Below are 16,009 nucleotides of genomic sequence, written 5' to 3'. Positions count from 1 at the left end.
ACAGTTAAATGTGTAACTCTGTGTAAAACACTCTGACCACTTGCGTTTCTTGGTCTTTTAACAGAGTTGTGTTCATTGATTCACACTTTTTAATCACAATTTTAAAAAACAACCAATTTTTAATCACAATCAGAAAATTAGTGGCCAATCTTTACAAAAGCACATTTGGACTTTGATCCTTCAAAGTAAACAAAATGTTGACCTAATTCCAGTAAAAGAGTGCATGGCAGGGGTCTCGTTTCATATTGTATTGTCTTACAAGAAGAAAAATGTTTTTGTGTAGACACGCTGCTGGAGATTTATATGGACTTCATAGGTTATCTATTCAGCCAGATGAAAGTGTTTAGACTTTACATTCCAGGATTTTCAGAGTTAATATCCTGCCAGCGATAGAAACAATATTTTCACTATAAACAGGTTGAGCTGTCTCAGTGGAGTTCAAGAATGTTTTTATAAAAACTGTCTGGGAAAGTTGAGAAATTTACTACGCATACTACGTACGGTGCGTACTATAAGTACGAGTGCGGAAGTGAGAGGCTTGTGAAATGGGACGGTCTAGCCTTCGTCGCGCTGTTCAGGTTGCCTAGCAACCATGATACTAACTGCGAGAAACGTTACAGAAATGAAGGAGAAAAAATGTTTTGTTGGTCATTCATTATTGTCATGACATCACTTTGATTAGTTGAGTATCTGAGGCTGAGACCACAGGACTGTAAAACATGATTGTTGGGCTTCATTTCTGTACCGAACAGTTATTTCAAGATTAGTTAGTAAATAACAATTAGCTAATATTGTTCATGAGACTAAAATCATCTCACTGTGGTAATGTAAATATAATATGGCCAATATTATAGTATTGTCAGATTATTTTGATGCATATATATATATATATATATATATATATATATATATATATATGCATCAAAATAATCTGACAATATATATATATATATATATATATATATATATATATATAACGGCAATGCTCAGTGGCTAGAGGATCTGAGGGCAGACCACAGCGACCTCCCTGAACAGGGTCCAGTAACCATCACAGTGGCAGATATCCAAGAAAGGGTCTCCAGTATGAAGAGTTGGACAGCACCAGGGCCCGACATGGTTCACGCCTACTGGCTGAAGAAGCTAACTGCACTCCACGAGCGTCTGGCAGCACAAATGAACCAGCTGCTAGTTAACGAGAGACACCCGGAATGGCTAACTGAAGGCCGGACGGTCCTGATCCCCAAGGACCCCAAGAAGGGACCGGTCCCCTCCAACTACCGACCAATAACCTGCCTCAGTACTACATGGAAGCTCCTGTCAGGCATCATATCGGCTAAGATGAACAGGCACATGGGTCAATACATGAGCGGGACACAGAAAGGAATTGGCAAGAATACCAGAGGCGCAAAACACCAGCTACTGGTAGACAGAACAATCAGCCGAGACTGCAAGACCAGACTGACCAACCTGTGCACTGCCTGGATTGATTACAAGAAGGCCTATGACTCAATGCCCCACAGCTGGATACTGGAATGCCTAGAATTGTACAAGATCAATGGGACCCTAAGAGCCTTCATCAGGAACTCAATGGGGATGTGGCGTACAACACTAGAGGCCAACTCCAAGCCCATAGCACAAGTCACCATCAAGTGCGGGATCTACCAAGGAGATGCTCTGTCCCCACTGCTGTTCTGCATAGGCCTGAACCCCCTCAGTGAGATCATTAACAAGACTGGCTACGGATACCGACTACGGAACGGAGCAGTTGTCAGCCACCTCCTGTACATGGATGACATCAAGCTGTATGCCAAGAGTGAACGAGACATCGATTCACTGATCCACACTACCAGGCTATACAGCAATGACATTGGAATGTCGTTCGGACTGGAGAAGTGTAGTCGGATGGTAACAAAGAGAGGGAAGGTAGTCAGAACTGAGGGGATTGAACTACCAGAAGGCAACATTGCAGACATAGAGGACAGTTACAAGTACTTGGGGATCCCGCAGGCGAATGGGAACCATGAAGAGGCCGCTAGAAAAGCTGCAACCACCAAGTACCTGCAGAGGGTCAGGCAAGTCCTGAGGAGTCAGCTGAATGGTAAGAACAAGATCCGGGCCATCAACACGTACGCCCTGCCCGTGATCAGGTACCCTGCTGGGGTAATAGGCTGGCCAAAGGAGGAGATAGAAGCCACTGACATAAAGACAAGAAAGCTCCTTACCATGCATGGAGGGTTTCACCCCAAGTCCAGCACCCTGAGGCTGTACGCTAAGCGGAAGGAAGGGGGCCGGGGACTGGTGAGTGTCAGCACCACAGTCCAGGATGAGACAACGAACATCCAAGAATACATTGGGAAGATGGCCCCAACTGACCGAGTGCTCAGTGAATACCTCAGGCAGCAGAAACCCAAGAAAGAGGAGGGAGACGAGGAACCATCATGGAAGGACAGAGCCCTGCACGGTATGTACCACCGGCAGATAGAGGAGGTGGCTGATATCCAGAAATCCTACCAGTGGCTGGACAAAGCTGGACTGAAAGACAGCACAGAGGCACTAATCATGGCAGCACAAGAACAAGCTCTGAGCACAAGATCCATAGAGGCTGGGGTCTATCACACCAGGCAAGACCCCAGGTGCAGGCTGTGTAAAGATGCCCCAGAGACAATCCAGCACATAACAGCAGGGTGCAAGATGCTAGCAGGCAAGGCATACATGGAACGCCATAACCAAGTGGCCGGCATAGTATACAGGAACATCTGTGCCGAGTATAACCTGGAAGTCCCGAGGTCAAAATGGGAGATGCCCCCAAGGGTGGTGGAGAATGACCGAGCTAAGATCCTGTGGGACTTCCAGATACAGACCGACAAAATGGTGGTGGCTAACCAACCGGACATAGTGGTGGTAGACAAACAGAAGAAGACGGCCGTAGTGATCGATGTAGCGGTTCCGAATGACAGCAATATCAGGAAGAAGGAACACGAGAAGCTGGAGAAATACCAAGGGCTCAGAGAAGAGCTCGAGAGGATGTGGAGGGTGAAGGTAACGGTGGTCCCCGTGGTAATCGGAGCACTAGGTGCGGTGACTCCCAAGCTAGGCGAGTGGCTCCAGCAGATCCCGGGAACAACATCGGAGATCTCTGTCCAGAAGAGCGCAGTCCTGGGAACAGCTAAGATACTGCGCAGGACCCTCAAGCTCCCAGGCCTCTGGTAGAGGACCCGAGCTTGAAGGATAAACCGCCCGCAGGGGCGTGCTGGGTGTTTTTTTTTATGTCAAGGCTTTACAACCAAGTTAAGTACAGACATCACTAATGTCACACAACTTTGCCGACATGTGGCCAACAGTAATGTTTTAATGATCTTCGTTATTAAACATTCGCACATAAATAAGTGACGTCATATTCAGTACTTACTTTTGACAGTTCACTCTACTTCTGCCGTATTTTGCGGCAAAATTATCCACACCCACCGCCGCGCTATGAATTGTGGGATATATGGGACCACGAAGTGTGCACCGGACCACGCTTGATATTTGGAGAAATTGACGGCGCATTTGGAGTATGCATTTGAAGTACACTTCGGATTGGGACAGCCGTCGTCGCGTGGCGGTGACGTAATCACACTTAAAATGCGAACTTCAAGCGTGCAGACCCTGAATTGGGACACAGCCTTAGTGTGTGTTTTTGTTTCCCCTCCTATTGTGTGTAAATGGTTTGGCCAAATCATTATAAAAGCTACCCTCATGTGTCTTTGTAATTAGGTCAGTTTGTGAGTTAAGTTGTGTCTCACTTTGTTTTGGGTAAGCGTCTGTAAATTCCTTTTTGTAGAGTTATATTTAGTTGACCTCTTTTATGGGCCTGCTAAGTATGTTTTTGAATTTTGTTAATTTTGGACTTTTTGAGGGTTAAAATAAAGAAAACCCTTTTTGAAGATACTTTTTTGCCTGTGTCCTCTTTGCTTTGGCTGCTTGGTCCCTCACAAAGAACATTAAAAGCTCTTCTTTGGATGTTGGCTGACTTCTGTTCTCTGTCAAGATGATCCCACACTGCTTCAATAATGTCGAGGTCCGGGCTCTGGAGGAATAAGGAAATATTTTGTTCTATCCCTGTCAAACTGTCATCATTGGCATTTTTTATAAATTCAGCAAATAAATGTTTTTTAACCTGTTACGGATTCAAATATTGGGGATGGATACAAGAGGAAAAACCAAAATAACAACACTGGTCCGGCCGGGTTGAGTCAAACGATGATTTTAATGATCACACGCGTGGGAGATGGACACCGTACGCAGACAACATCAGGGACGATCTGATTTCCTCGTGTCAGCGTTGTTCCCACATCATCATAATTAATGTTGTTCCAGGTTCAACATTGCAAGTGACCAGTCATCTTCTTGTGACGTCATTCCTTTGCGACTTCGAAATACCCGCCTTCGAGTATTTCGAAATACAAGTGAAGAAGCGAGAAACCGCCGCCTGTCCGCCGAATTTGAAGTCAATTCGCCTGTCCGCCGAATTTGAAGTCAATTTAGGATGCTTTTCTTTAATAAACGGTAAGCATTATACATATGTTCCTCACTTGGCTTGCTGTTTGTTTGCTAGTGATAGGCTACTTGACGACAGCATTAGCTAACCAGTGTTCTCTAGACCAGCGTTCCCCAACTTTTTGGGTGTTTCGTGGCCCGGGGGTTGGGTCAGGCAAAATTGCAGTAGCTTCCCTGATCATTTTACAAACATAAGTGAAGAGAATCTGGACTAAAAGGCCTAGACTTATGGTTGTGTGCTGAATCTATGAATCAAACTATCACCTGGAAACATAATTAACTGGTCCATAGCTGTGAAACTGGACATGAGTTCTTGATTCTATGGAGATTAACAGTAATCCAGAAATTTACAAATTTCTCTCAAATTCCTCTTCACCTCACTGTGCAATACCTTTGTGCAATACTTTTGTAAATAGTCAATGGTGCAAATAGACCTCAATACTTGAAATGTGCAATTCACTTGTATTTTTTTTTTTATTCCTATTTATTCTATTTATCCCCTTCGTATATTTTATTTTTATTTATATTTGTCTCTGTATTTGTGTGTGTGTGTGTGTGTGTGTGTGTATATGTATGTATGTATGTATGTATATATATATATATATATATATATACAGTGGGGCAAAAAAGTATTTAGTCAGCCACCGATTGTGCAAGTTCCCCCACTTAAAATGATGACAGAGGTCAGCAATTTGCACCAGAGGTACACTTCAACTGTGAGAGACAGAATGTGAAAAAAAAATCCATGAATCCACATGGTAGGATTTGTAAAGAATTTATTCGTAAATCAGGGTGGAAAATAAGTATTTGGTCAATAACAAAAATACAACTCAATACTTTGTAACATAACCTTTGTTGGCAATAACAGAGGTCAAACGTTTACTATAGGTCTTTACCAGGTTTGCACACACAGTAGCTGGTATTTTGGCCCATTCCTCCATGCAGATCTTCTCGAGAGCAGTGATGTTTTGGGGCTGTCGCCGAGCAACACGGACTTTCAACTCCCGCCACAGATTTTCTATGGGGTTGAGGTCTGGAGACTGGCTAGGCCACTCCAGGACTTTCAAATGCTTCTTACGGAGCCACTCCTTTGTTGCCCGGGCGGTGTGTTTTGGATCATTGTCATGTTGGAAGACCCAGCCTCGTTTCATCTTCAAAGTTCTCACTGATGGAAGGAGGTTTTGGCTCAAAATCTCACGATACATGGCCCCATTCATTCTGTCCTTAACACGGATCAGTCGTCCTGTCCCCTTGGCACAAAAACAGCCCCATAGCATGATGTTTCCACCCCCATGCTTCACAGTAGGTATGGTGTTCTTGGGATGCAACTCAGTATTCTTCTTCCTCCAAACACGACGAGTTGAGTTTATACCAAAAAGTTCTACTTTGGTTTCATCTGACCACATGACATTCTCCCAATCCTCTGCTGTATCATCCATGTGCTCTCTGGCAAACTTCAGACGGGCCTGGACATGCACTGGCTTCAGCAGCGGAACACGTCTGGCACTGCGGGATTTGATTCCCTGCCGTTGTAGTGTGTTACTGATGGTGACCTTTGTTACTTTGGTCCCAGCTCTCTGCAGGTCATTCACCAGGTCCCCCCGTGTGGTTCTGGGATCTTTGCTCACCGTTCTCATGATCATTTTGACCCCACGGGATGAGATCTTGCGTGGAGCCCCAGATCGAGGGAGATTATCAGTGGTCTTGTATGTCTTCCATTTTCTGATGATTGCTCCCACAGTTGATTTTTTCACACCAAGCTGCTTGCCTATTGTAGATTCACTCTTCCCAGTCTGGTGCAGGTCTACAATACTTTTCCTGGTGTCCTTCGAAAGCTCTTTGGTCTTGGCCATGGCGGAGTTTGGAGTCTGACTGTTTGAGGCTGTGGACAGGTGTCTTTTATACAGATGATGAGTTCAAACAGGTGCCATTCATACAGGTAACGAGTGGGGGACAGAAAAGCTTCTTACAGAAGACGTTACAGGTCTGTGAGAGCCAGAGGTTTTCCTTGTTTGAGGTGACCAAATACTTATTTTCCACCCTAATTTACGAATAAATTCTTTACAAATCCTACCATGTGAATTCATGGATTTTTTTTTCACATTCTGTCTCTCACAGTTGAAGTGTACCTCTGGTGCAAATTACTGACCTCTGTCATCATTTTAGGTGGGGGAACTTGCACAATCGGTGGCTGACTAAATACTTTTTTGCCCCACTGTATATATATATATATATATATATATATATATATGTATATGTATATGTATGTATGTATATATATATATATATATATATATATATATATATATATATATATATATATATATATATATATATATATATATATATATATATCTCATTCTGTAACTGTAACTTCTGTCGGTGCTGTGCTTTTGGAAACCGAATTTCCCAGAGGAACCCACCCGAGGGATTAATAAAGTTCTATCTTATCTTATCTTATCCCTGGGACATCGCGTAAATGTTGTCCCTGGGACATCATGTAGAAGTTGCCCTGGGACATCGTGTAGATGTTGTCCCAGGGACATCGTGTAAATGTTGTCCCAGGGACAAAGTGTAAATGTTGTCCCAGGAACATCGTGTAAATGTTGTCCCAGGAACATCGTGTGATAGCTTGTTAATAATGGAATGAAAATTATTGATCGTTATTAACTTGTGAAAAAGAAGTGTAACAAATCCACATGTTATGTTCTTACACCCTTACAGAAACTGTGACTCCTTCACAATGTCAGGTAAATGTCAGCTCATGTTGAATAATCAACCAATCAAGCCTTTTATTATCACATGCAATGTTACACGTACAACTGCAATGAAAATTTCACCCCCTTCTGACCATACATATATTGCTTAAACATCACATTGGGAAGACAGGTCGGAAACAGTTAGGAAGGTCAGAAAACAATTTAATTAATAGATGAAGGGAGAGAAGGAGAAAAAAGAACTACAACCAGACAAAGCTCCTAGAAGACTGAAATGGATGATGGTTGCAGCATGCAAAAAGAAAATGATATCTGTTGACTACAGCATATGCTTTCTCACAGATTACCTTGTGGGAGTAGCTGGACCAAACTCTATTGGTATTTCAAGTTTGAAATCCCTGTTTGACCAGACAAACATTTCAGATGAGGTACTTCTTGACATAAAAATCCTTTTATGTTGTCATAAAACTAATGTTAAATTCTGCTTTAAATACACTTTATTGGGACCCACACCCAGTTTCACACCTTGGCTCAGGCAATTAGAGGATCATCAGGGGGTCCTTTTGTCCCTCTGTGGGGGGTTACTCCCACTAGGTTTATATCTGGGACTCTCCACCATTTGACCTTAGAACTGAAGAAGCTTCTCGGATGAGAGGTGAAATGTCTTCAAGCAACTTAAAGAAGTCCAGACGCTTTTCTTTGCAAGCTCCTTTGACTACGATGACCTGGATGACTGAGAACCTTCACAGACACTTTATTGTACATTTACTTAATGAATCGTATTCCTTAGTTCTGTTTTTCTTTATATGTATTTATTTATTTGTTTTATAAGGTAATAGATGGCCTAATCTATTTGCAGTGTGAGGTATGTTGTAAAGCTTGTTTGATCATAATGACATAGTATGTTTACGTTTTTTGTAATGTATTTGAAAACATAGGTGTATTTATGTTATTTTTATAGAATTTCCCTCACATTTATCCAATACCAAGCCAAATCACTGGAAAAATTTTGGATGGGTCCACAAGAGCACAAAGTGCATACTTTTTGAAGGTATGACTTGGACTGTGGTAACTATGTTCTTATCACAAAGGGTTTATAAGTTGCCACTATAAAAAAAACCAGCATTTTCCAAAATTGAAGCCTTGTCAGAAGAACCTGAAAAATACCTTTCTGAAACCTTTTCTGTGTAAAGACTTGCTCAAAAGCAATGCACACAGATTAAAACATTTCTGTCTTGGCCAACTGATAAAGAACACCAAAAATTGAGTGGTGCGTGTTGAGTCTGTGGTCTTGATTTGTTTTGTACACACTATAGAAATTAATTAATGTAAACAAAAAATGACACTTTCTATATGTTTGTGTATCTGCAGAATTAATTACAAATAAATGGCCTGCATTTGTATAGCACTTTTCTAGTCCATAGGACCCCAAAGCGCTTTACACTACATTCAGTCATTCACCCATTCACACACACATTCACACACTGGCGATGGCAAGCTACATTGTAGCCACAGCTGCCCTGGGGTGCACTGACAGAGGCGAGGCTGCCGGACACAGGCGCCACCAGGCCCTCTGACCACCACCAGTAGGCAAACACGGGGTTAGTATCTTGCCCAAGGATATTTGGCATGCAGCCGGGATGCAGCCTGGGATCGAACCACCGACCTTCTGATTAGTGGCTGACCTGCTCTGCCACCTGAGCTACAGCCACCCCCAAGTCTCACCTGACAAGCTTTCGCAGTTTTTGCAGTGTCATTCTTGACAGAAAAACATACTTGTCACATTCTTTATCTGAGAAATTGATTGGAGCCTGTCTGGAAAACGGCAGCCACTGGACCTTGTTTGTAAGTTGCACAGATTTTGCACTCTCTCTAGTGCATGATACTTTTCAGTGTCCCTCATTAGGAAAGCTCAAGGCCCAAGCCTACCATATCCATCTTTTTACAAAACAGTTTTGTGACATACCCAAGAGGACCATAGTCTAAATGAATTCATTTGGCGAGTCGGAGGTCAGAAAAAGTGCGGTGTCGAAAAACTGGAGGTAATTAATTAACATATTTAACATAACATATTTTATTTAATTGAAATCATTACCGAACGTGGTTATTGATTTCTCTATATGCTTTTTATTTGTAATAACTGCGATCTCTCAGCTCATTTGCTTCAGCAAGAGGCTGCACTGGAGAGTGGACCTTGTCACATGTGAGCCACCCACATCAACAGGATGGGAACTCATGTGGAGTGCATGTCATAATGGTACTGAAAACTATAGCTTTAACCTATATAAGTAATGTTTACATTTTTGCCTATTCAGCTTTTAAAGCCTTAGAGGCAGGATGGTAAAATCTCAATTTTTTTTGTAGATTGAACCATTTCAGCAGTAATGCTTTGCTTTGGTTGCTCTGTTTTTTTTTCTCGGGGGGGTTAAAAAAAACAAAACATTTCTTTGTTAATCTAATTCTTTTTGTTCTTTTTTTTTTTTCTTCTTCGTCAATTATTAGTTTGCCCAATCTCTCATTGACGGTAAAACACAAGTGGAGGAGTACAACACTGAAATCACAAAGCTCAGGTCCCGACTTTGCCACTACTTATTTTCCTCAATAGGTACAGATAAAATTAGCCGCTTTCTTTTTCTCTAACATTGGAAAATGTAACTTGTACTTAAACAAATTATATTTTGCAGATCGAACTAGGAAGTGCAGTCAGTGCTGGTGTGTGATTGCAGCCAAAGACCGGGTACACTATGACATGTCCTTAGCCATATAGATTGTTTATATAATGGACTTTGTTCATTTGTTTTTTGTTTGTTTATTTCTTCTTCTTTTTTCTTTTTTTTAAATTCACAGGTGCAGTGCCAGAAATGTGGTGCATACAAGCACATGCATTGTTCAAAGTCTGTTTGTGGCATCTGTATCTTCTGTGAGAGTAAGTCACAATATAACTAAACAATGTCCAAAAATGTTTAAAGTGAATTTTTTTTTGTAATTTTGCCTTTGCACACCAGGACTGTGTAATTAAAGTGGACGTTTCAAGATCCAGTTTTTACACAAAACTATTTTAGACATAACTGTGTCGTATTGTGGGGATTTCTCTTCACAATTAAATTGATATAGTGCTGTTTATATCATTCTTCTTTATGTAACAGCACAGTGCAGCACAGCAGAGGGAAAGGAGTTGTGCAGCATAGTAGGTGGCTATACAGGAGGAGCAATAGAAGTAGCCAGTGAAGAATGTCATCAGGGAAAGCATCAGGCAGCGAATGACAAAGGAAAAGTTCCTAAGGGAGAGAACATCTGCAGCAAATCGACAAGTAACAGTGAGATAGGAAGACTGACAGTCAGAGATGAAGGTACACAGACTGAAGACAACGCAAAAGAAGCAGAAGTATACGGCACAAGTCTGAGTACAGATAATGCTGCTGCTGATGATGTTGACAGGATCGATGCAGATACAGAATTCCAAACTGATTCAGAAGGAACTAGTACAGTTTACAGAGTGCATGGTCGCTTATCTGTACCAAGCTCAAAAAAGAAAACCTACACAATAACAGAAGACGAGATCAAGCGCAGAATCAACGCAGAGAACATGTCAGTTCATGTTTTCAGAGGTTTGATTGGGGTAGGTATACATTTCGTGATTTTGATGTCACCTGAAATAAATCCGGGTTACTCGTATCAATGAAGTGACAATGTGGCTGGAAATTGTGCATTTGCTGCAACACATACACAATTACACCATGTAAACAAAAGCATTTAACTTTGTGCGTGTGTCTCTCTCTGCTCTTTTGGTGTTTGCACTTTTTCTTTTTTAGGGCCGTAAAGCCAAACTGCCCGCAATGATTCTTGACAGGCCTAAGAAGGCCAAAACTAAAGTAACAGTGTTTAGTGTTCTGAGTGAAGAGGAGGCTGGGGAGCTAGCCCTCGGGTTTGCCGGAAGATTGGCCTGCGATGTCACAACAGACATGGTCTGTAAAGGCATCGACCATTCAAGTGCTGATATGACAAAGTAAGTTAGTAAAACAATATGAAAGTTGTATCTTTTTTGGTATTATTTGTCATTTCCCCGTATTTGGGTTATTGGTGTAACACTGTTAATCTTACTTTCTAATAACAGACAGACTCTTCTCAAAATCCAACACAACCTTAAACATGAGCTGACTGATTCCTCAACCTTCAGTTTGCTGACACACACCTTTGGCCCCGCTGCACTGGATTCTGTCATTTCATTCCTGTGTGAAAAACTTGATCTTGTCTCTTAAATAATGAAACCTTTTGTGACTTTTGTTTGTTCTGTAAATCAGAATCTTGAAAATTGTTCATTGTTGTTCTAAGTTTGTGTTAACTATTTGGCAAAAATGATTGGTTCCTAATCCAAACAGCATAATGACTGTTCTAACACATATCTTAAAAATGCTACAAAGAAAGAAAATTATCACATATGTTTCAATATGAATGTAATTGTGTCACACTCGGTTTGTAGTAGCTTTCCTGTTTTATTTTGAGTTTTGGTATGTTTACACTGTTATTTTTATTTCCCGTGTGTTCGTCTTCCCTTATTAGTTTTACTGTATTTAATTAGTCTGATTTAACAACTTGTAATTATTTACTTTCTAGTGTGTATATATGCTCCTTGTTTGGATTATTGTTTGTTTGAGTTCTGCCTGTCTTTTCTATTAAAGATTTGGACTTTTGGACTATTAGTGGACCTCGTAGGTTTTTATTCTGTGCAATTGGTAATTGACTGGGTTTAATTTAGTGGCCTGGAAAACAGGCCGGAGGGGTCTGGTCATTTTAACCCCCTAAGACCCGAAATCTTCCATGGCATGCATTTTTAATTTCTCTTTGATATTTGGGCCGATTGGAACCCGATGAATGTAAAAAGAAAGAATTACCAGGTTTGGTTTTTTTTGGTTTTTTTTTACCTAATTTTTGTTTCTGAGAAAAATGAGAGCCACATATGAGGACATTCATTTGAAATTTCGATAGAACAGTTGCAGTATAATGTCCTCGTAACTGTATATCAGGCACTTGTTGATCAAGATTTAGTATTTTGGTCTAAATAACCCAAAATGTGATGTCCACATATGTGGACGCCAGGCTGAAGTAAAGTGTTAGAGCTATTTATACCTATGTAAACTTTTATACACTGGTTTTTACCTGTCTTGTTTCAGAAAGGTTTAAAAGGGTAATGTCCACAGTTTATTTGTTTATTTATTTGTTTGAATTCAACATATTTTATTAAAGTAATTGAACTTGAACACAGAAAAAACTGAATCAAATAATCATAAAATCAAATCACTTGCACTATACTAAAGTCTAATCTACTCTGAGCTAATGCCGGTTTCCAACACTAATGATCGGGTGAAGGAGAGAGATGAGGGTGTGCACGGCCACTGGTGCTCTTATCCCTGTTCTTTGTGATACAATCCAACAGGAAAGCAGTCAAACCCTTGGTCATTAGCCAAGTTAACGTTCACAAATATATACACACAGAGGAACTCTGAGCCCCAATGTCAGCATTAGCACAAACATGCCACTTCATACCAAATCTCAGTGTGAGGTCAGGTGTTAGTCTCATTCCATTATTCTGGCTATATTTTCTTACTCATCATTACCAATAAACTTATACTTAAGACTAACTATTAACAAAATCACACCCCAATAACTCTGTTATTACACTTTGTATTTAATCATAAAAAGGCTGGATGTTGAAACCTTTTACTTCTATTTTGTATGAGCCGGGGGTTCTCAACAGCTGATACTCTATGTCCAAAAAGTGACAGGTATCGTTTTATGGAGCAAAAAACTTAAGAGCGCATATTTTATAAATAATACCAACAATTACAAATGCAGACCTTTAATAATAATAAGTAATCCTTTATTTATAATGCATAGCAATATAAAAATAGCAACATATGAAAATATTACAATGGGCACAGATGAATTTGTATCAAAAACAGCAACCAAGCCAAAGTAATGAATAACACACATAAATAACAACTGCTTGAGAGAGCAAACAATTTCTTTTCATCTGTTCCTTGGCAGAAAGTTAAGACAGCTATTCAGCTTTAGGTTTCAATAAACAGAAGTAATGGATGCAGTCCCTTTGAAATGTCACACAAAAGTCTACTTGTGCATATACTTAGCTTTAACTCTTCTCTTTTTTGTTTTGTATTCCAAAAGGTTTTCATTTTCTCCAGAGGATGTCTCTCTTTCAGTGGTTATCGACTGTTCACATTCATTTTCACAGACTGTTGGAATGTCGATGCTGGCCGAACGTTTCTTGCTAGAATACAATGGCCTAATTTTGCGTGCATTATCTGTCGTCTTTATTTCGTACTGGCATATACTTTTGCCTACTTCTTGTTTTGTTTTTAAGACATTTGTATGCAGTTCATCTAGCATTGCAGTAATACCCTCTGGAATGAATGCCCACTGTTTAACTGTGTCTAAAACAGCATTTAGTTTTCCAACCGCATCTTCTGTGCATTTTTTGTCTGTGCTTTCAACTACAGGAGTGTCATTCAAAGTTGATAGAGGACTTTTCAGAGAGTTTTTCATTTGTTTAAAATGGCTACAAGCCACCTTCAGGCAAGCACATGTGTTATAGTGAGAGAACGTACAACAAGTGCACTGAAGTGTTTCAGCCGATGCAAAAAAACACAGATTTCCAAACAAACTTGGCATTTTTATCACTTTCAAGTCCTCAGTGTACAAAGTAATGCCTTTCTTTCACTGCAATTTTTGCCAAGTTAGAAATGTCTGTTTCCATGTTTGGATAGATGTCATTGTCAACCTCTGCTAATTTTGCAACTAACACTAGATGCTTGCAAAGAAGTCCTCGTAAGCCATATGTACAGTTGCAGTAGGACTCAACAGGGCAGACATCATACACTATGTCTTCTCTTGACTCAGATGGGACTTGATATGCATTAACTCCATGGCTGTTCTTGACTGTAATTTTAAGAGCCCAACCATTTTCCATCAGTCTTGAAGCAGAGTCTGAAACTTGAGACAAGGTGTCAGCAAACCTGTTTTTCATGCGGCCCACATCTTGCAGGGTTTTTATGACTGAGAAGTAGTCGTCGGCCTTCCCTAGGAGCACTTCAATCAGATCATCCAGACGCCTATTCTTGTAGCCAGATAAAAACTGGTATTTCAGGCGGTGGAAAAATCTGAAAAACAGTTATTTGAAATGATTAGTAACTGTAATTGAAGGAATTTAAAGTTTTAATCAAGACTGAAATTATTTTTAAAAAAATTGGAATACCTATTGCACACGTCTTTTATAAAGGAATGCTCTGTGCCGGTTTAGCTGATTTAGGCAAATCCACCTACTCTGTTTTTTGTTGTGATAACATAAAAAACGCTGCTAGAATTTAAAGGATTTGCCTAAAACCTGTTCTGGCAATGACATGAAGAACCTACTCAGTTTAGCCTCTTGGATTAAAGCATAATATCTTTTTTTCAGCAATACAATCGAATGAGTTCAAAATAATAAATCATACCTTTCAATCACATTGTTTGTTTCAGAACGAGCGTGACTGAAGCGACGGCCGTAGTCACACCACATGTGGCCAATGCCTTCCCAGTGCTTCTGAAAATACTGGCACACCAAAGGGTATTGCTTAAATGTCTGGCAGAACTCTGCTGATGTGGCTTTAAAGTCGTCCTCCTAAGAGAATTGGATGCAACAGAATATATTTCAATCCATTTAACAGACCTATTGAAATCTTTAATATTATGTATTGAAGCCCTTTTCCTTTTATTGAATAACATTAAGAATTTTAAGTTATTAACTCATTCACTGCCAGCCATTGGCAGTGAATGAGTTAAACCCATTGACTCATTCACTGCAATTGACGGCTATAGATGTCAATGGCAGTGAATGAGTTAATAATATGTCGTGTTTTTGTATTAAGAAGCAATTATTTCTTCCCTTACAATGGCTAAGAAGGAACACTAAACCTATAAGCATATTTGGTTTCAGCATCTGTCTGTGAAAGAATCCCACTCACAAGTTCTACTGCACAGTGGGTGACACAATGATGGTCTGCACAGCTTAAGTACTTGTTTTGATAAGCAAGATAAGAAGCCAGTTTTAGAAATTGTTTCAAAAACCTATTTTGTATCTCTCTGTAACTTTTTTTTAGCAACTGAAAGTTATTATGCTCTTAGTGTAATCAAGAAATCAAAATGTGAAATAGACAAATTACACTTACAGATGTGCAAGCTTTCAGCTTACAAAAGAAAGAAATGATTTCATTTCTCTTTTGGGTGTTAGAAAGCCCATGGACCCCGGACTCTGATTTTGAAAGCCATTGATTAACAGCCTGTGAATGTAAGAGAAAAAAAGTTAATCTGGAGAGAGAGACAGAGGAGCAGCTGTACAAAAAGCATAAAAGAAAGCTGACGTCCAAAAATAACTTTGTCACTCACTGGACAAGAGGACCTGTGCAATACAGAAATCAACCAGGCAAACATATTTTTAAATGTCAAAAAGAGCTTTGGGAAGCAGCCACCAGAAGATGAGTGCACTGTGGTCTTAAATGAATGGACAAAGTCACTCAACATTTTATCCCTTTATATTCATTAACCTGAGTAGGTGAATATCACAATGAGGCAAATCATAACAACAGGACCCTGTTGTAAAAATGTGTTTCAGGTGCATCTTAGACAACGTTACCTGCAAGACACGGTACCAGCATAGAAGGATAGCTGACTCTGGAAAAACCTTCTGCAAAGCATTTATT

The 16,009-nt window shown here is 40.2% G+C and overlaps 1 protein-coding gene and 2 long non-coding RNA genes across 3 annotated transcripts; 2 read left to right on the top strand and 1 right to left on the bottom strand.

Annotated features, from left to right (window-relative positions):
- The first annotated feature begins 7,229 nt into the window (after nucleotides 1-7,229).
- Nucleotides 7,230-8,307, top strand: LOC146663539 (uncharacterized). The gene is made up of 4 exons (XR_014912915.1): nucleotides 7,230-7,289; nucleotides 7,599-7,684; nucleotides 8,089-8,121; nucleotides 8,218-8,307. It is a non-coding gene; the product is annotated as an uncharacterized LOC146663539 (long non-coding RNA).
- Nucleotides 8,308-9,058: 751 nt separating this feature from the next.
- On the top strand, nucleotides 9,059-11,859 carry LOC146663538 (uncharacterized). Its single transcript, XM_085415287.1, has 9 exons — nucleotides 9,059-9,101; nucleotides 9,210-9,298; nucleotides 9,411-9,513; nucleotides 9,759-9,861; nucleotides 9,941-9,993; nucleotides 10,104-10,182; nucleotides 10,403-10,875; nucleotides 11,069-11,262; nucleotides 11,371-11,859. The coding sequence occupies exons 2-9, from the start codon at nucleotides 9,243-9,245 to the stop codon at nucleotides 11,513-11,515; spliced, it is 1,206 nt and encodes a 401-aa protein (XP_085271413.1). The 5' UTR covers nucleotides 9,059-9,101; nucleotides 9,210-9,242; the 3' UTR covers nucleotides 11,516-11,859.
- A 2,220-nt stretch (nucleotides 11,860-14,079) lies between these two features.
- On the bottom strand, nucleotides 14,080-15,592 carry LOC146663537 (uncharacterized). The gene is made up of 3 exons (XR_014912914.1): nucleotides 15,479-15,592; nucleotides 14,765-14,931; nucleotides 14,080-14,431 (listed from the first exon to the last, which is right to left on the bottom strand). It is a non-coding gene; the product is annotated as an uncharacterized LOC146663537 (long non-coding RNA).
- Between the last annotated feature and the right edge of the window lie 417 nt (nucleotides 15,593-16,009).

Source organism: Rhamphochromis longiceps, linkage group LG8 (genome assembly GCF_057381845.1).
Source record: "Rhamphochromis longiceps isolate RC_006_pf linkage group LG8, R_longiceps_female_GT1.1, whole genome shotgun sequence".
NCBI lineage: Eukaryota > Metazoa > Chordata > Actinopteri > Cichliformes > Cichlidae > Rhamphochromis > Rhamphochromis longiceps.
This window is presented reverse-complemented; position numbering and strand designations above follow the sequence as displayed.